Source organism: Arachis stenosperma, chromosome 2 (assembly GCF_014773155.1).
Source record: "Arachis stenosperma cultivar V10309 chromosome 2, arast.V10309.gnm1.PFL2, whole genome shotgun sequence".
In the NCBI taxonomy this organism is placed as follows: Eukaryota; Viridiplantae; Streptophyta; class Magnoliopsida; order Fabales; family Fabaceae; genus Arachis; species Arachis stenosperma.
The window spans coordinates 91,312,734-91,332,295 of record NC_080378.1 but is presented as its reverse complement, the minus strand read 5'-3'; the positions used below and the strand labels follow the sequence as shown (position 1 = coordinate 91,332,295).

Genomic DNA, 19,562 nt, shown 5'->3' with positions numbered 1-19,562 from the left:
TCGATCTCCTTGTAACTTTGTTCTCTTTTCTACTATTCTTTTTTCTCAAGATCACTACATACCCAAACCAAGTTGTGATCACAACAATTATGAGAATTTATTAGAGTTGGTACGGCGAGGATGATAATAATTTGCAACACAGAATACTTTGTGCATGTCAAAGGAGACAACATGTCTTGCTTTTTGAAGCTAAGCATTTGTTATACTTAAACGAAAAAATATAAGTAACTAATAATATTTTTGAACAATGTGTGAACAATATGAATTAATAAGATTAAAAGAGTAAATTAATTTTAAATTTAATTAATAACATTAAATTAGAGTATTTTTATTTGATTAGTAATTATTTATATTGTTTAAAATAATTATTGTTTACCTAACACTCTCCTACTTAAAAAAATGTTGGCTGTGGAGGGTGAGGAATTGATTGATATGATGAAATTAAATCGCTCCATCCTAACATTTCAACTTAAGGTTAACGCTGATAGAAAAAGAATGTGTAATGCTTGGGATTTTTGAGTAAGATATTATATATGTCAACTCACTTAGTATAATGTATGAGTAAATAGTAAAATTTATTCTAAAAAATTATTTATTTTTAAATTAATTTTCAAATTTTTTTATTAAATTTATTTTTAAAAATTTTAAGTTGATTACATTAGTTCTTTTATTTTTTTTATTGTTCATGTGGTCAGAATTTATTAATATGATACATTAAATGATATCACAATACATACTTAACAGTTTTAATTAACTATTAACATGATAAATTTATGAAATTAAATCAAATTAACCTTAAATTGAAGGATTTCAATGCCTCAAAGTCTTCTATAATTTAAGATTGATTTGATCTAATTGCATAAATTTATCAAGTTAGACATAATTAAAACGGACAAATATGTGGTATGTTCAGTGTAGTGTATTCACTTAATGTGCTATATCAGTAAATTTTGACATCGTTAGCAACGAAAGTGACAAAAAAACTAACATAACTAACTTAAAATTTTTAAAGGACGAATTTAATTAATTTAAAAAATGAATAATCTTTTAAAGATAAATTTGGCCATATACTATATAATGTATAGTTGAATAAAATGTAAATTTAATTAAAGAAGAATATCATATGATCAGTCAATATATATAGTGTTGTTTTTCATGGGTTAAATTATTTTACAGGTTCTTATGATTTAAAATATTTTTATCAAGTTTTTATTATGTAAAAGTTTTCTCATCATGTCCATATTATTTAAATGTTTATTATTTAATCCTTATATTACAAATATATGGCTCTCATTCGAATTCATATAATTTAAAAAATCTCTATTTAATCAAATTTCTATATACTAGATTATACATTTTCATTACTTTTTGCTGCACATTTTGGTATAATATGGGGACTTTGTTACAAATATTTAAGGGCAAAAAATCCAAATGAGCCAAGGGGAGTTCATTATAACCGAAATCCACCAAATCAAAATATGATACCTCAATCCACCAGAACTAAATTTTATATAATTCGAATCAATTACATTCGAATTAAGTTTGCATGTAATTCGAATTGATTGGAGCCGAATTAGTATGATGATATATAGCAACGTAATTCGAGTCAATAAGATACGATTTAGGCTGCAAAGTTTCTTAGTAATTCGAGACGACTCAGTTCGAATTAGGATTGTGTAGTTCGAATTAAATAAATTCGAATTAGTGGGAGAGTTGCACTCGAGTGTGGTTCGAATCAAATTGATTCGAATTAGTTGAAGTTGGTGAAACAAAGTAATTCGAATCTACTTGATTCGAATTATAAGGAGTTCGGCTATATAAGGAGTTCGAACCAAGTTCATTCGAATCACTTTCTCATTCTCATACCCCACCAAATCCCAGAGAAAACGACCAACATTCGGTCCAAGTAAGACCGGAGCGGCATATTCAGGCGATGGGGGACGATCCTGGGAGGCTTTATCGTTTGGATGGAGTTGCTCATATCGCCGGGGTGATCAATGACGAGGTTAGTGGTTTATGATGTTGCGGTGTTGATAGTGTTTTTTGTTAGTGGTTTATGGTAGTGGTTGATGATAGCGGTTTATGATAGTACTATTTGTCCATGTTTTATGATAGTGGTTTAGTCACAGTGGTAATTGATAATGGTTTTTGATAATGGTTTATGTTATTGTTAGTGGTGTAGGATAGTGGTTTAGGATAGAGGTTGAGGATAGTGGTTTAGGCAAGTGGTTTTTGTTAACGGTTTTTTATAGCGGTTTATGTTAGTGTTAGCGGTTTAGGATAGTGGTGTAGGCAAATGGTTTTTGTTAATGGTTTTTTATAGCGGTTTATGTGAGCATTAGCGGTTTAAGATAGTGGTTCAGGCCAGTGGTTTCGGTTAGTGGTTTTTGCTATTGGTTCTTGTTAGCGGTTTTTTTTAATGGGATTGGAAAGTGGTTTTAGAGACGGTTTGTGGTTTTGGTTAGTGGCTTATTCTATGTTAGCGGTTTTCGTTAACGGTTTTACTTGTTAGTGATTGTTGTAATTGTTTATGGTTTTTGCACGCGGTTTACGTTCATTGTTTGTTTATGCATTGTTGCACGCTGGTTTACTATATGTTGCGTTGCACGATTTATTTTTTAGTTCTTTATGAATTAAATTGTATATGCTAGTGCTTTGTGCATCTGTTCTAATTATGCGGTTTATCTACTGCCCAGCCTCGGCGTTGCATATCCAGCGTTAGGCGGCAGCAGGGGATGCGTCTTGATGAGAGGTACGTTCCGTACTTGTAGATGGCCGGATTGTACCATCTTGCGAGACTGAACGACAGATGGTTTCGACTAGACGAGCCCCTAGTTAGCGCATTCGTCGAGAGGTGGCGGCCTGAGACGCACACCTTCCACATGCCTTTCGGAGAGTGCACCATCACGCTTCAGGACGTCGCATACCAGCTGGGGTTGCCAGTGGATGGACATTACGTCAGTGGTTGCCTGACAGACTTCCACCTTTACATTGAGGGTGGGAGGCCAGCTTGGCAGTGGTTCCATGAGTTGCTCGGTGTTTTACCTCCCGAGAACCAAGTTCAGAAATTCACAGTGAACTGCACCTGGTTCCAGGAGACATTTGGAGAGTGTCCCGACGGGGCTGATGAGGAGACAGTTAGGCGCTTTGCCCGTGCCTATATCATGATGTTATTGGGCACGCAGCTGTTTGCCGACAAGTCCGGCAACCGTATACACATCAGATGGCTACCCTATGTTGCTCGGCTTGAGGAGATGGGTGGCTACAGTTGGGGGTCGGCGGCCCTAGCATGGTTGTACCGGTGCATGTGCCGGGTCGCCAACAGACATGTCGTGAAGTTAGCTGGGCCTTTACAGTTACTACAGTCTTGGATCTTCTGGAGGTTTCCTACTTTTAGGCCTACTGGGTATGATGCGTTTAGCTGGCCTCTTGCCTCGAGGTACCGATATTGTTTTGTATTATGTTTGCCTGTTGTATATATTTTCGATTATTGTAGCAGCTTCATGCATTGTACAGTGACTCATAAACGCATTAAAATGTTTAACTTCTTATGCAGATGGTCTGGTTACAATCCTGGGATTAGCAACAAGGGACCCTGCGTACAGATGGCTCGCCTGAAGATCGACTTGCTACAGCCTCGGGATGTAAGTTCGCTAAGCCGATATATATATCCACCTGTTCTTTCAGTTTAATTTTTATGTCAGAAGTATAAAATTGCGTTTATTTGTTTTTTTTACAGTTCATATGGATGCCCTATAGCGCACTCGACGTCATCCAGGTTGTCCATCCGGAGGTCCTGGAGCCTCGGCATACGATATTATGGCGGTGTGTGACGTCCCTGATTTACTTTGCGGTTGTTGAGTGGCATCAGGTTGATAGAGTGTTACCGCAGTTTGGTGGCGTTCAGCCCCCACCGCGACCCGCCCTGAACATCGACTTCTTGATGTCGAAGGACGGAAGAGGAGGTGACCGTTAGTTCCCGTCGCACTTACCTGACTGGCATCTTCACTGGCAGGAGCGTGCAGACCACATTTTACAGTTCGACATCGTGCCCGATCCCGGCCCCTCCCGTGAGTTCCTGATATGGTGGCATCAGCACGAAAAGAGGTTCCTTTCACCGGAGATGCTCTTGGGGGATCCGAGAGGTATTTCTATTCCGGAGGAGGCTACACAGAGGGGTGCAGGCCGAGTTCCAGAGATGGATCGAGTCGATGATGTGCCTGACAGACGTCGTATTGAGCGGAGAGCTCGAGTCGGGACACGTCGTAGCCAGCGTGAGGTAAATTGGTTGGAGCAAGCCATGGATGACGTCGATGACGCAGTCAGGGGTGGTGGGAGACGACGTGGTCGTGGAGGCAGGAGGAGAGGGGATGCGCGAGGAGAGGCTGCCCATCAGCCTGGGGGGGTGCAGTTGGAGGAGTTGATGCGGCGGGGGTTGATAGGCCCCATCAGGGGGGTCATGACGGTGAGTGGTATGGTTCTGGTATGGGGGATCACACGAGGCACGCTGGCACTGGGGGTGTTGGTGGTTCTCTTGGAGATTATTTTGTCGGTGTTCCCGGTGACGATCAGACCCTTCAAGAGAGTACTCCATGGGTGAGTCTGGGCTCCATGTTTCCAGACTTCCTTGCTAGCGATGGCGTTGTTGCCGAGTTCGGTGGACCACATTTCCTTGAGGATATCAGGACCATCATGCAGGAGGATGAGGCTGCACCAGGATGGGTTCACACGTCAGGGCCACAGGCACCGCTAGGTGTAGATCTGAACGAGCCTGCCACGGTGCCTCCTGCGCATACTTTTGCCATGGGTGAGATGCCAGCATCGGCCCAAACTCTGGGGTCACATTCAGTTGCTGGGCCGTCATCATCCAGACCCGTGCATGTTCCGCCCATGACCCCGACAGACGCTGTTTCGGATGACAGTGACGACTCGATTGAGGATGAGAAGCCACTTATACGTAGGGGTTACAGGACACGGGTTTCACGCTGATGCGGCACGGGGTCGCACCTATTTAGATGATTCATGGATGGTGGTGTATGTCGTGTTATTATGTTTATATTATGTACCTTCTTTGTTGGTTATCAGTGTTATGTTATGTACTTTGATGTTATGTACTTTGAGGTTATGTTATTTACTTTGATGTTATATTATGTTATGTACTTTGATGATATGTACCTTGATGTTATGTTATGTACTTTGATGTTATGCTACATATTATTAGTCATCCCATCAGATAGTGTAGTTTGTTTTAGTAACTAAATTCCAAAATTAGAAGGACATTCAACATACATATGTGGTACGAATTACTAGTTTCAACACTTATAGAATACAACTTAGTTCCACGTAGGACAATGGTTGCTAACTGAAATAAAATACATCTGCTAATATAGTAAGAAATAAAAACAAACAAACCAAATCTCCTATTAATTCCCAGCATTCCCGCTGGGTCCTGCGGCTTGTGGACAACTACGACGTGTGTGTCCTGGCTGCCTGCAGAGGCCACATCTCTTTGGCCGGTTCGGATCTGCATTATCCATGTTGGTGTGAATGCGTGTGGACCTTGGACGACCCTCCCTCGCACGCCTCATGTTCGGATCCGGTATAACGGTAGGACCGTCATATGGTGGCCAGAAACCCTCCGGAATGGGAGGTGTAAATCCCATCTGATAGACACCGAAAACGGAACTAAGGCGATAGACCTGGTGGACGTAAGGCTGCCATGTTAGACGTGAATAAGCACAGCAGGCCAGTGCGTGAGGACACGGGAAATGAAGTGCCTGGAAGTATCCACAATCACAAGTCTTGGACCCTAATGAGACCCTGTAGGTACCAAGTGAGAATGAACCTGTCGGAGTCGTCTCAGCCACGGTGTACTCCGAGTTATCCCTGTCATAAACAGTCACCGTGAAGCACCTGGCTGTCTTCAGGTTGGCCTCGATACACTTTACTAGGTATTGACTGAATTGCTGTCCAGTCCCCATCTGAGCCTCGGCCTCCCTACCTTTACGGACAAATAGCTCAGCCAGCCTTCCGTATGTGGCCTTCACCAGCGAGCAAACAGGGAGGTTTCTTACCCCCTTCAGGATTGAATTGACACACTCAGAAATATTGGTCGTCATGTGCCCGAATCTCCGACCCTCATCACAGTACTGTGTCCACAAAGAGTACTCAATTCAGTTCGCCCAGTCACACATTGCCGGATTCTCAGAGCGCAGAATGTTGAACCAGTAGTCAAACTCCACCTCCGTCTTCGCATATGCGGCGTTCACAAGAAGCCTCCGGGCATCTTTGCCCTTGAAGGTCAGGGCAAAATTTGCTGCAACGTGTCGAATGCAGAATGCCCGGTATGCAGACGGAGGTAGCCATCCCCCATCAGGTGCCTCAAGTGCTGCCTTGATGCCGTTATGCCTATCTGAAATAACTAACAGACCTGGCTGAGGTGTCACGTGCTGACGGAGGTGGGAGAGAAAGAAGGACCATGACTCAGCATTCTCACCCTCAACTAGTGGAATGCCATAGGGAGTATGTTGGAATTCCCGTCCTGTGCAATCGCCACAAGCAACGTTCCCCCATACTTGCCATATAGATGGGTGCCGTTAATACTCACCAACGGCTTGCAATGACGAAATGCTTCGATACAAGGGGAAAAGTCCAGAACATCCTATGAAAATAAGCCTGAGAGTCATCCACCTGTCCACCAACTCGAATAGGGCAGGTCCTGAGGACTGCTACAGTGCCAGCCATAGTCAACTGAACTTCTAAGACCCACCGAGGGAGCTCGTTGTACGACTCATCCCAGTCCCCGTAGATGATTGCTACCGCCTTCTGCTTCGCCATCCACACCCTCCGGTATGTAGGCCTGAAGCCAAAGTGTGCTGCCATTGCATTTAGAAGCACCTTGATGTTGACGGATGCGTCAGCCCTAACCATTGGCATGATGAATGTCGCTATCACGTGGTAGTCCAAGCTCCTATGGTCGCTGGAGATGGAGGTGGCGAGACAGGTATGCGGCCCGTTGTACCGCTTGACTTCCCAAATACCCTTGCTCTGTCGGAGGCTCAGCCTAATCAACCATGTGCACCCATTCCCAAATTCAGAACACTTTCCCACGTACCGACGATAGTCAGACTCAACCACCTTGTACTGTACCCCTCGGCGGATGCTGTACGTCTTGACACTCAACAGCGCCTCATCTTTATCCTGGAATTATTGACCAACCTGGAACTCTGTCATACCGGCAGATCCGTCGGTATCTCTAGCGCCAAATCCAGCTAGCTGCCCAAGATGTTCATCCTGCCTCATGGCATCCAGATCCAAAGATGAAAAATGAGGTGGGTACTGATTTGTGCCAGAACTAGAACCACCAGTAGGCCTTATCGGATCACTCGCTCCAACTTCATTGCCGCTTTCATCAGCGATAATATCCGGCTCGACTTCATCATCATCTGGATCATCACACAATCCCTCGCCAACACCAGCCGGTGGAGGACACTGTAATTGAGTCGGATGATGTTCATCATATCCAACCTCGTCTCCAACATTGTTGGCGAGATCAACAGCAAACGATGGGGAGGCGGCAGGCTGGATCGCTGCCTCATACACTGGAACGGAGGAAGAAGCAACCGCAGGTCTCGAGCTCGAACCGGCCGCCGTGGCTATAGTGTTGGCATTCCGGTTCGACCCACCAAAGCTAGATACCACGTCGACGAACTTAGCCAACAGTTCCGGTGTCCTCATCTCCGGAAACTTCCTACGAGAAAAAAACATGACCTGCAAGTCCTCATCACTCCCGATCGTGAAACAATCATACTTCACCGTATGGTGGAGCACCGTGATTGGAATGCGATAGAAAAACTTCTTAACTCTCTTCACTCCTTCCAGACCAAGTTTGCCAAGCACAGAGCTCACGAGACCATCGTAACTGGTCGCGGGGCTCATGATGATACATAGAGGATCCTTATCCATGAACTTCACCCCAGACCGAGTTTTTCTCTTAATCGATCCTCTGTGGTGTACTAGCACTAGAAAACTATCCTCACTAGCCATCTCACCTCTTTGTTCACAGCAACATGATTTCACAACATTATATATAGAAAACGGCTCCAAACTAATTCGAATCAACTTCATTCGCACCATATATATATAATTCGAATCAATTACATTCGAATTACCCATTGTGAATAATTCGAGTCTATATGTCTCGAAATATGAAGTTCTTCACCTAATCCTACTAATTCGAATTAATATAATTCGATTTATGCTTTGGTAGTTCGAATCATATTGATTCGAATTACTCGTCATTTTTTAACCTAATTCGTAACAAATCAATTCGAATTACGTGTGAGTGTGCATGCGTAATTTGTGACAACTTAATTCGAACTACGTGCTTACATTGTCGAATACTAATTCGAATTTTATCAATTCGAATTATATGTGAGGCTAATTCGAATCTTATTGATTCGAATTATATAAATATCTAATCTGGTGGATTGTCGTAGCAAAGTTTCATTTGGCGGATTTGCGTAAAATTGAGCTCCACTTGGCTCATATGCGTTTTTTGCCCTATTTTTAAACTATCTAGACTTTAATAATAATAATAATAATAATAATAATAATAATAATAATAATAATAATAATAAAGAGGAGGAAGAGGTTAAATTATCAAAATAGTTCTTGATTTTGAACACGTTTATAGAAATATATTCTATTTTTATTAGTGATAAAAATATCTTTAATATTTTAAAAAATAATAAAAATACTTGACATTAAATATATATTTTTAAAAAATATTTTAAAAATTAAATTTTAATACATTTTTTTAAATATAATTAAAAAAAAGATATTTTTATCTTTAAAATTTAGTAATGTTAGACTAAGTATATTTTTTTGGAAAATTATTTTTGCTAATGACCATAACAAATAAAAAAAAAACCGAGATCAAATTTTTATCTAGTTCTTTTTATATACTTTTTGAATAGTTATCCAATATTTCTACAAAATTTTAGATAAAATGCATAAGTAGATGCTAAATATAAGAATAATTTAAATTTATAAATTTTTTTTACTTATCTTTATCATATTTTATTATATTTTTGAAATATTTTTGGCATTTAAAATTGGTGAGTATTTTAGTAAAATGTTACTAAAATGTAGCCTAGTAGCATCTTTTCACTAGTTTTACATTGGGCAAATATAATAATAGATTGTGATCATTTTGTCACACATTTAAATATACTTCTTTCATATGCAAACTGTTATTAGAAAAAAATAGAATAAAATTTAAGACTTGTTCTTGGGGAGGAAAGATGGAGCACTGATCAAAGTGAACTTGAGATGGTAGCATTTAAATTTTATAAAAATCTATTCTATAATGTAAAAAATATAGGTCTTAATTTAAGACCTCTTAATGCTTTGAAAAATCAGGTTTTATCCTCTCTATCCCAAGAGAGAAATTGCAAGTCTTGTTAGAGATGTTTTTAAAGAGGAGGTTAGGAGAGTTGTTATGGGCATGAATTTCTTTAAGGTTTCGAGTGCAGATGACTTTTAAGCTTATTTTTTTAAGGAGTACTGGGAAGTGGTTGGTGATGAGGTGTGTGAGTTAGTTAAAAGGACATTTGCAGGTTATGAGTTAGATAGTGCGCTTTTTAAAACTCTAGTAGTTCTGGTTCCAAAAGTTACCAATCCTTCTTATATGAAAGAATTTCGGCCGATTAGGTTTTGCAATGTTTTATACAAGATCATCACTAAAGTCATTGTGGAGAGGCTTCGACTTTTTTCGCAGGGTATTATAGGCCTTTGTAAGGTGGTTTTGTAACACCCTAATATTCAAATCCTTATGCTCGAGTCATAAGTCAATGATATTACGGTGGTACGACTCTCAGGTGGATTTTTAATATATAAATATAGTTAATTTCGAAAGGAGTATTCGAGAAGCCTGAAAAGAGTAGAAATAAAATCGCGAAGACGTATCACTCACGTTTCGACAATGAAAAGTTAAACTGTGAAGCCGAAAGCGATAAACGGTCAAGGCATAAAGGAGATTAAGAGATAGATAACGGATAGATATATATAACATAAGTAATAGCCATTAGTCGCGACCCGCGAAGTTTAGGCCGGCTAGGGTACAGTATGAAAGTAGATGACAACAGTACATCCTAATCTCTCCCAAAGGAAACATAAGAGCCTCTATAGGCAAGTTCCAAAAGAGTTCAACACATAATATAATCTTTTCAAAACAAAGGTGGAGAGATTCTAAGGAAAACACAAAGTAGAGAAAATAAATATCTTCGCCGTCTCTCAGACGAACCGCAGCTCACTTCTGAGCACCTGAACCTGTATCTGAAAAACAAGAGATATATACGGAATGAGAACCCCAGGCCCATGGGTTCCCAGTACGGTAAAAGTGCCAAATAAATACAATGCACTGCAATAAAAACTCACGAAGCATCCTAAACTCCTTTTCACCAAGTATCCAGCCTAGATTCTCACTAATCCATAAATAGGCATCTGGCGTAAGGGGATACTAAATCTAGTCCATATTACACATGTTTCCCAATTCGTTGATTCTTCCACGAATTAGACTCAGAATCATAAGCAAAACCATTACCAGTTGTTCTGCCTCAGCAACTCTATATCAATACATCATACCCTCGCCTGGAGCTAGTGAAATCACATCACTGCGTCTACCCAGGGGGCTCAAATGATCTCATTCAAAAATCATCATCATCATGCAATCGCATTATCAATTCATCTCATCAAGAATAGCCACCAACATCCACCGACACCAACATGAGGGATCTCTCAGTTGTACAAACACAAGCAATACAGACAAGTAATACACAAATAAGGTACAAGTAGAACAAGTAGCACGTAATCAGGTAACATAGCATATATGATATAGAAATCCAAAACAAATAGGCAAACCCAAACAATTCAAACATATGCAAATGATGTATGCTTGCCCTATGGCTGATGATATCATCTGTCGGTTATATAGCCAACCCGACACGTCCTGGTAGCTAACCATGGACAGAAACACCCCTTGCGGAGCAAGTAGGTTTGAGCTACAACCCCCTTGCTACTACCCGCTCAGCCCAGAGCCAGTGGAACAACCACTAATGCGGCTACTATCCAGGCAGGTGTTTAACAGCTCAACCTGGAGCGAGTGGATTCACCACTACTGCCGCTACTACCCAGGTGTCACAATCTCTGACCTGGAGCAAGTGGGACGAACCACAACCCTTGCTACTGCCCAGGTATCATAAGCATTAACCCGGAGCAAGCGGGACGAACCACAACCCTTGCTACTGCCCAGGTATCTTAAGCATATATTCATTCAACCTCAATTCATATTATCAATCCTCATTGTTATCAAATCTCAAACACTAACCTGGAGCAAGTGGGACGAACCCCAACCCTTACTACTACCCAGGTATCAGAGTTACATTCATTCAAAACTCCATAACTAACTCATTTATCATAAACATCCTTTTCCGTCTCATACCCGGAGCAAGTGGACAACGCCACTGCCTACTACCCGGGGTTACACATCACATTTCAACATCTTCCATTATTATCCATTTAACACACTCATTCATTAATCATATATGCAATTATTCTCATCCATAATCAATAATGGCTTTGCCGTGACCCGGCAATAACTCAGCCATCCGGCTCATGGTCCAATCAAGAACCAGCCCTTTATCAATAAATATAGCCCTTCGGCTCATGGCATACACGGTACTCCCACCGTCATCCTCCATATCTCATATAATCATCGTTGTTCATCATTGATCATAACTTTTCCCCTTGCTTCACTCGCAAGTTACCACATCCCCTAGCTCTTTTCTCATTGCTAGGCATATCATAATGATTTACTACATGAGGGGTGAGATCGGAGGCTTAGAAGTATGAGATTTGGCTTTTAAAACTCAAATATCAACTTCGACATGAAAACAGGGCCACGCGTATGTGTACTCCACGCGCACGCGTGGATGGCCACAAAACTCATCGGCGCATATGCGCCATTCACGCGGACGCGCGGATTAAAAAAAATAGACAACGACGCGTACGCGTCAGCCACGCGTACGCGTGGGTACACTTGCGCCCCAAGCACAAGACTGGCACAACTCTCGGGAAAATGGCTGGGCAATGGGTGCAGTGCATCGACGCGCACGTGTGGATAGTGCCTTCTTGAAGAACGACGCGTACGCGCCAAGTGCGCCTACGCGTGGAGGGTTATTCTACTAAAAATTTTCTAAGTTAAAAGCTGCAGAATTCACAGATTCAACCCCCAATCTTCTGACGGATATAACTTTCTCATTTTAAATCGTTTTTCACCCGTTCTTCGAACAGCATGGACATCCCGGATCCAATTTCATTTTTAAACAGATTTGGCACAAAACAGAGATTCGTAGTCCAAGTTATGTCCCGTCAAAGTATGCCCAAAAACCATATTTTTCATACAAAACCACAAAGTGCCATTTTCAAAACAAGTCATTTTCAACTCTTTTCAAAATCAACCAAAACATGCCAATTTCAACCCTTTTTGAAACCAATCAAAATATATCAAAATTAACATCAAGCCTCCTCAACTCATACATTAACACTTTACCACGATTCACAAAACCGCCATATAACCATCTTTACCCATTTCAAACAAATGGATAAATTACAAACATATCAACATGTCATACCTCCTTCCTCATCCCAATTTCCAATAATACTATTTCTAATCAACCATCATTATACATAATCAATATCATACTCACTATCACGTGGTTCCACCCCCAAATCAACCTTAATCATTCCTCAAGCATATATCACAACATACACATCTCTCATGCATTATCATACCATCAAGGCATCAATAATCATACTCACATACATGACCACATAATATATCTCAACCAAAATCAAACATACCTCATCTATACAATTTCACCCAAAATTACCAATTTCCACACTTCAACTCCTCAAACCTCATTATTCAATAACCAACCTAATCATTCATATATTCATTATATGAAATTCATCCAATCACTTGTGTCATCATACAATGCACACATCAACTTACCTCCCTTACCTCTTTCCGGCCTCCGGCCCAAAATTTACGGCCTCCGGCCCAATTTCACAATTTAAATGCATAAACCACAAATTAATACTCATTACCCAATACATCAAATTTTCAATACACCAAGCATACAAGGCCACACAATTCTCAACCCAATCATCAATTCACATTACATACCAACTATGCATATTAGCATCAACCATTTACACAATCCAAACTTAATCCTAGGGGCATCTAGCCTAGGAATTCTCATCACACCACACGGTACTTAAATGAAACTTAAACCGTACCTCTTGTAGCCAAATCAATTGAGCCTCTTCTTTGGAAGTCTCCACCAACCTTAGCCCTAAGCCTCACCAAAGCTCCTCAAGCAACACCAATCTCCCAATTGTGCACCAAGATCATCAAATACACTAACATAACCAATATCACATACATACATCAACCTAGGGCTCATAAAAATGACAAATCACAAGGGTTTGAGCACTTCTTACCTCAGCCTATATGAAGTAGGGATAGAACTCACTTAGAATCCATGTTGGAGTATCCCTAAACACCCAAAATCACAAGATTTCAACACTAACTTCCCAAAAATGTGTAACAGTGGGGAAATTCGAAAACTGGGCAGAGATGAATGGAATGCTCACCACAAAACTTAAATAGAATCATAGAGGATGAGAAGAGCGATGCGTGGCCACAAACGGCTCGTCAATCGGAGCTCCGTAGCTCAAGTTATGGTGGTTTGAAGATCAAAGAGAGTTAGGTTTTCTCTCTTCTCTTCTCTCTTCTTAATTCAGCGTCCCAACCCTTCTTTTTAGGGTAAAATGAGCTGAAATGCTCATAACTAATGTTTATATATGTTGGGTCTTGGGCCCACTTAGGCCCGGTTCACTTATTTTTGTCCGTTGGCCCAATTTTGGGCCAAAACCTTTAAGATTAGCGCTCCAAATCGCACTTCAAATATTTCTACCTCCCCTAATTATAATTCCTTATTTCTTAATCTTATTTACTCATAATCAATTTTCTCAGCTGCAGTACCAGACAGATCTCAGCCAGTACTTCCGGTCAAAATTCCACTGCGCGCTTTTACGCAGAAAACTATGTTCTCTGACTCGGAAAAATTCACTGAATCCAAATATCATATTTAAATCATCAAATTCCAATTGCCAAATCTTCCAACCATATTCGCTCCTATTTAACTTATTATTTAACTAATTTTGGTTAGACCAGGTATTACATTCTACCCCCCTAACAGAAATTTTCGCCCTCGAAAATTCCATCCATCCCTACGAGTACGCGAGCATAGTATGCCTTTATATCAAACGCATAACAGTTCCAAGGTCCTTTTACTCTGCGCGCTTCCGTTGCCGCGCTCTGATTTCTCTATTCCTGAGGGTCTCGGTCGTTCGTTCAATGCTGACCAACAGCCTCGTTCCTTACTTTTACCGTCTCATCAATCCACACCCTATTAAATCTCAAATCATGTCATCAATAATATTGCCATCTTCGTTAATCATAGCCATCATCCCACATCACTATAATCAATCAAAGCTTTCTTCGTTTTTAGAATTCAATGAGTTTGGACTAACAAGCTGACAAACTCTTAAGAATCCGCTTTCCTTTACTAATCTATAAAAGCTTTCGAGACACACCTCTTTTGTTGAAATTACTCAGATCAAAAATCATTTTCAAAAATATAACCAACACTCCTTCAAATTCTTGGAAAAAAAATTCAACAGCACCTCCCCAAAAATTGGAGTTTACCACCCGTCACGGGTTCCCTCAAACCAATCTCAATACCACATCAGTATTGCAATTTAAAGGTTTCCAAACGATTCCTCTGAAATCGATCATTACAAATCTTGATCTAAATCCAAGGTCACCATGACCAAACATCATAGCACTCATCTCTCGAACACGACAACTTGCACTCAATCATCGTCTAAATTCGACTACGCGTCAATGATAATTTTCTCATCCGTTTCAGAACCATTAAGGCTCACAGCCGCAATAAATTCCAATTATCGAGAATCAGTATCTGTATAAGCTCACTAAACTTTTAAGTACTCAAAGCATAAAGCATTTCTAATCATACCCCACTTTTCCTTATTATTACCATACTATGCTAACGCTTTTAGCAAGCTTCCGCTATGCCACTTTGATTTCTCGTCAAGTATTAGCTCCATCACTTATTTCCTCAAGTACCTAACCACAACTTAGCATGATTGGCATTTCAAATCAACGTTTCCAAATCCATCATTTAGGACCATTTCTTATCTATTTAAATCAAAGGAACTAAAAGTCACGGGTTCAATCCGTTTCACCAAAAATCTAGAAATCAACCAACTATATAACAAACACAACACATCATTCTCAACAGAAAATCATTTACATCACAGGCATTTATCCATTTGTATTAAGGCAATTCCTTACTCGGACCATCCGGTTTGCTTCTCAGTCTAATATTAAGCTTGACATCCCCAGTTTTACTGTATAGGCGGTATTATAAAATCACGCGATGATAATAATTACCTCAATCTTACTGTCGCAATCGGCTCGCATCCTGACTCTCTCCTTGTTGGCAATTTCTTGATACATGCCCTGGTAACCCGCACTTGTAACATACACCTAACCCCAATCGGCACGGCCTATTTGGGTGATGACTTCCACATCTTTGACAGCTCAAAACATCAGAAGAAGTCACTATTCGCTTTCCCTTACCGTTTCTTTGGGACTCCTCACTCGTTGCAAAGTTATTCCGTCCTTGGGGAAAGTTGATGAGCGGATAATTTGTACGCTTTTTGGCATTGTTTTTAGTATGTTTCTAGTAGGATTTAGTTAGTTTTTAGTATATTTTTATTAGTTTTTAGTTAAAATTTACTTTTCTGGACTTTACTATGAGTTTGTGTGTTTTTCTGTGATTTCAGGTATTTTCTGGCTGAAATTGAGGGACTTGAGCAAAAATCTGATTCAGAGACTGAAAAGGACTGCAGATGCTGTTGGATTCTGACCTCCCTGCACTCGAAGTGGATTTTCTGGAGCTACAGAAGCCCAATTGGCGCGCTCGCAACGGCGTTGGAAAGTAGACATCCTGGGCTTTCCAGCAATATATGATAGTCCATACTTTGCCCAAGATTTGATGGCCGAAACCGGCGTTCAAAGTCACCTACAGAAATTCCAGCGTTAAACGCCGGAACTGGCACCTAATTGGGAGTTAAACGCCCAAACTGGTATAAAAGCTGGCGTTTAACTCCAAGAGAAGTCTCTACACGAAAATGCTTCATTGCTCAGCCCAAACACACACCAAGTGGGCCCGGAAGTGGATTTTTATGTCATTTACTCATCTCTGTACACCCTAGGCTACTAGTTCTCTATATATAGGACCTTTTACTATTGTATTTTCATCTTTGGACATCTAGTTCTTAGATCATTTGGAAGGCTGGCCTCACGGCCATGCCTAGACCTTGTTCTTATGTATTTTCAACGGTGGAGTTTCTACACACCATAGATTAAGGTGTGGAGCTCTGCTGTACCTCGAGTATTAATGCAATTACTATTGTTCTTCTATTCAATTCCGCTTGTTCTTTGTCCAAGATATCACTTGTTCTTCAACTTGATGAATGTGATGATCTGTGACACTCATCATCATTCTCACTCATGAACAAGGTGACTGACAACCACTCTTGTTCTACAAGCATTTGAGGCTTAGTGAATATCTCTTGGATTCTTTAATCGGAGTCCTCGTGGTATAGGCGAGAACTGATGGCGGCATTCAAGAGGATCCGGAAGATCTAACCTTGTCTATGGTATTCTGAGTAGGATTCAATGATTGAATGACTGTGACGTGCTTCAAACTCCGAAAGGCGGGGCGTTAGTGACAGACGCAAAAGAATCACTGGATTCTATTCCGCGCCTGACCGAGAACCGACAGATGATTAGCCTATGCTGTGACAGAGCATCAGGGACGTATTTTCACTGAGAGGATGGGAGGTAGCTGCTGACAACAGTGAAACCCTACACGAGCTTGCCATGGAAAGGAGTAAGAAGGATTGGATGAAGACTGTAAGAAAGCAGAGAGACGGAAGGGAAGGCATCTTCATACACTTATCTGAAGCTCTTACACCAATGATGTACATAAGTATCTCTATCCTTATCTTTATGCTATTTTCGTTCATCACCATTATACATTTGAGTCTGCCTGACTAAGATTTACAAGATGACCATTGCTTGCTTCATACCACCAATCTCCGTGGGATCGACCCTTACTCACGTAAGGTTTATTACTTGGACGACCCAGTGCACTTGCTGGTTAGTTGTGCGAAGTTGTGTTTATGCCATGGTATTGAGCACCAAGTCTTTGGAGCCATTACTAGGGATTGTTTATGTTTTGAAAAGTATTGATCACAATTTCGTGCACCAAGTTTTTGGCGCCGTTGCCGGGGATTGTTCTTGTGTATGGACAACTGACGGTTCATCTTGTTGCTTAGATTAGGTATTTTTCTTCAGAGTTCTTAAGAATGAATTCTAGTGTTTCAAAGGTGATGTTCTTATCATCACCAAAGCTGATTGATTCTCATCAATTTAGCTCTTGAATGCAATGTCCTGCTAAAGCTTGGCCGGCCATGTCTAATCCCTTTAGACTAAAGCTTTAGACTAACATTGCATGATTCCTGGAATTCTCATTAAGAATTTTGATACCTTTATTTTCCTTTTCACTTAATTTTCGAAAAAAAAAAATTTTTCTAAATCATAAAATCCAAAAATATTTCTTGTTTGAGTCTAGAGTCTCATCTTAAGTTTGGTGTCAATTGCATGTTTCTGTTCTCATTGCATTCATGCATGTGTCTTCATTGATCTTCAAGTTATTCTTGATGATTTCCTTGTTTTGATCTTTGAATTCTATTGACTTGAGTATTCTCATGTTGTTAGTGTCAGTAGTATACAAACTGCTAAGTTTGGTGTCTTGCATGCATTGTTATTTGATTTTAGTTGCATTTTGATTATTCCTTATTATTAAAAATCCAAAAATATTTTTAATTTGTGTCTTTTCAAGTCAATAATACAGAGAATTGAAGATTCAGAACATACTGCAGAGGAATCACACAGAAAAAGCTGGGCATTCAAAAATGCCCAGTGATGAAGACAGACTGGCGTTTAAACGCCAGACAGGGTGCCTGGCTGGGCGTTTAACGCCCAAAAGGGTAGTAGTTTGGGCGTTAAACGCCAGAATGTGCACCATTCTGGGCGTTTAACGCCAGGATGGCACTAGGGGGAAGATTTTGTTTTCAAAATCAATTTTTTTTCAAGTTTTCAAAGTTTTTCAAAATCAAATCTTTTTCAAATCAAATCTTTTCAATCAAATGTTTTCAAAAATCAATTTCTTTCCTTTTTCAAAGATACTTACTAACAATTAATGATTTGATTGAACATCTCAAATTTGTTGCCTTTTCTGTTGAGAAAGGTTTAATGTTTGAATCATATCTTTTCTTGTTAGGCAAGTCATTAATTTTTAAAATCAAATCTTTTTAAAATTGTTTTCAAATCATATCTTTTAAAATTGTTTTCAAATCATATCTTTTCAATCATATCTTTTTAATCACATCTTTTTCAAAATAGTTTTCAATCAAATCTTTTTGATTTCTAATTTAAAAATCTTTTTCAAAAATCACTTTACCTCTTTCCCACTTTTGTTTTCGAAAATCAATTGGTGTTTTTCAAAATGTTTTTAAAATCTTTTACTTAATTTTCGAAAATTACTTCCCTCCTTCTCACATCCTTCTATTTATGGACTAACACTATCCCTTAATGCAAAATTCGAACTCCATCTTCTTTGATAAGTTCGAATTTTCTACTTCTGTCTTCTACTTTTCTTTTCCTCTGACACCTCAAGGAATCTCTATACTGTGACATAGAGGATTCCATATTTTCTTGTTTTCTTCTCTTTCATATGAGCAGGAACAAAGACAAAGGCATTCTTGTTGAAGCTGACCCTGAACCTGAAAGGACCTTGAAGCGAAAACTAAGAGAAGCTAAAGCACAATTCTCTGTAGAGGACCTGACCGAATTCTTCAAAGAAGAAGAACACATGGCAGCCGAAAACAACAACAATGCCAACAATGCAAGGAAGGTGCTGGGTGACTTTACTGCACCTACTCCCAATTTCTATGGGAGAAGCATCTCTATCCCTGCCATTGGAGCAAACAACTTTGAGCTTAAGCCTCAATTAGTTTCTCTAATGCAACAGAATTGCAAGTTCCATGGACTCCCAATGGAAGATCCTTATCAGTTCTTAGCTGAATTCTTGCAAATCTGTGACACAGTCAAGACTAATGGGGTTGACCCTGAGGTCTACAGACTGATGCTATTCCCCTTTGCTGTAAGAGACAGAGCTAGGACTTGGTTGGACTCACAACCTAAAGAAAGTCTAGACTCATGGGAAAAGCTAGTCAATGCCTTCTTGGCAAAGTTCTTTCCACCTCAAAAATTGAGT

At 40.0% G+C, this 19,562-nt stretch overlaps 1 protein-coding gene across 1 annotated transcript; it reads right to left on the bottom strand.

The window, feature by feature from the left end:
* Window positions 1-6,173: 6,173 nt before the first annotated feature.
* On the bottom strand, window positions 6,174-8,046 carry LOC130963154 (uncharacterized). Its single transcript, XM_057889304.1, has 3 exons — window positions 7,219-8,046; window positions 6,612-7,170; window positions 6,174-6,541 (listed from the first exon to the last, which is right to left on the bottom strand). Exons 1-3 carry the CDS (start codon window positions 8,044-8,046, stop codon window positions 6,174-6,176), a joined length of 1,755 nt encoding a protein of 584 aa, XP_057745287.1.
* Between the last annotated feature and the right edge of the window lie 11,516 nt (window positions 8,047-19,562).

Bases quoted from the DNA above. Each gene is read 5' to 3' on its own strand.
- LOC130963154 (XM_057889304.1), bottom strand. From the start codon at position 8,046: ATGGCTAGTGAGGATAGTTTTCTAGTGCTAGTACACCACAGAGGATCG. The intron at 7,171-7,218 runs GTTGGTCAATAA...TTGAGTGTCAAG, and splicing joins CCGGTATGACAGAGTTCCAG to ACGTACAGCATCCGCCGAGG. The intron at 6,542-6,611 runs GTTGGTGAGTAT...GCGATTGCACAG, and splicing joins GCATTTCGTCATTGCAAGCC to GACGGGAATTCCAACATACT.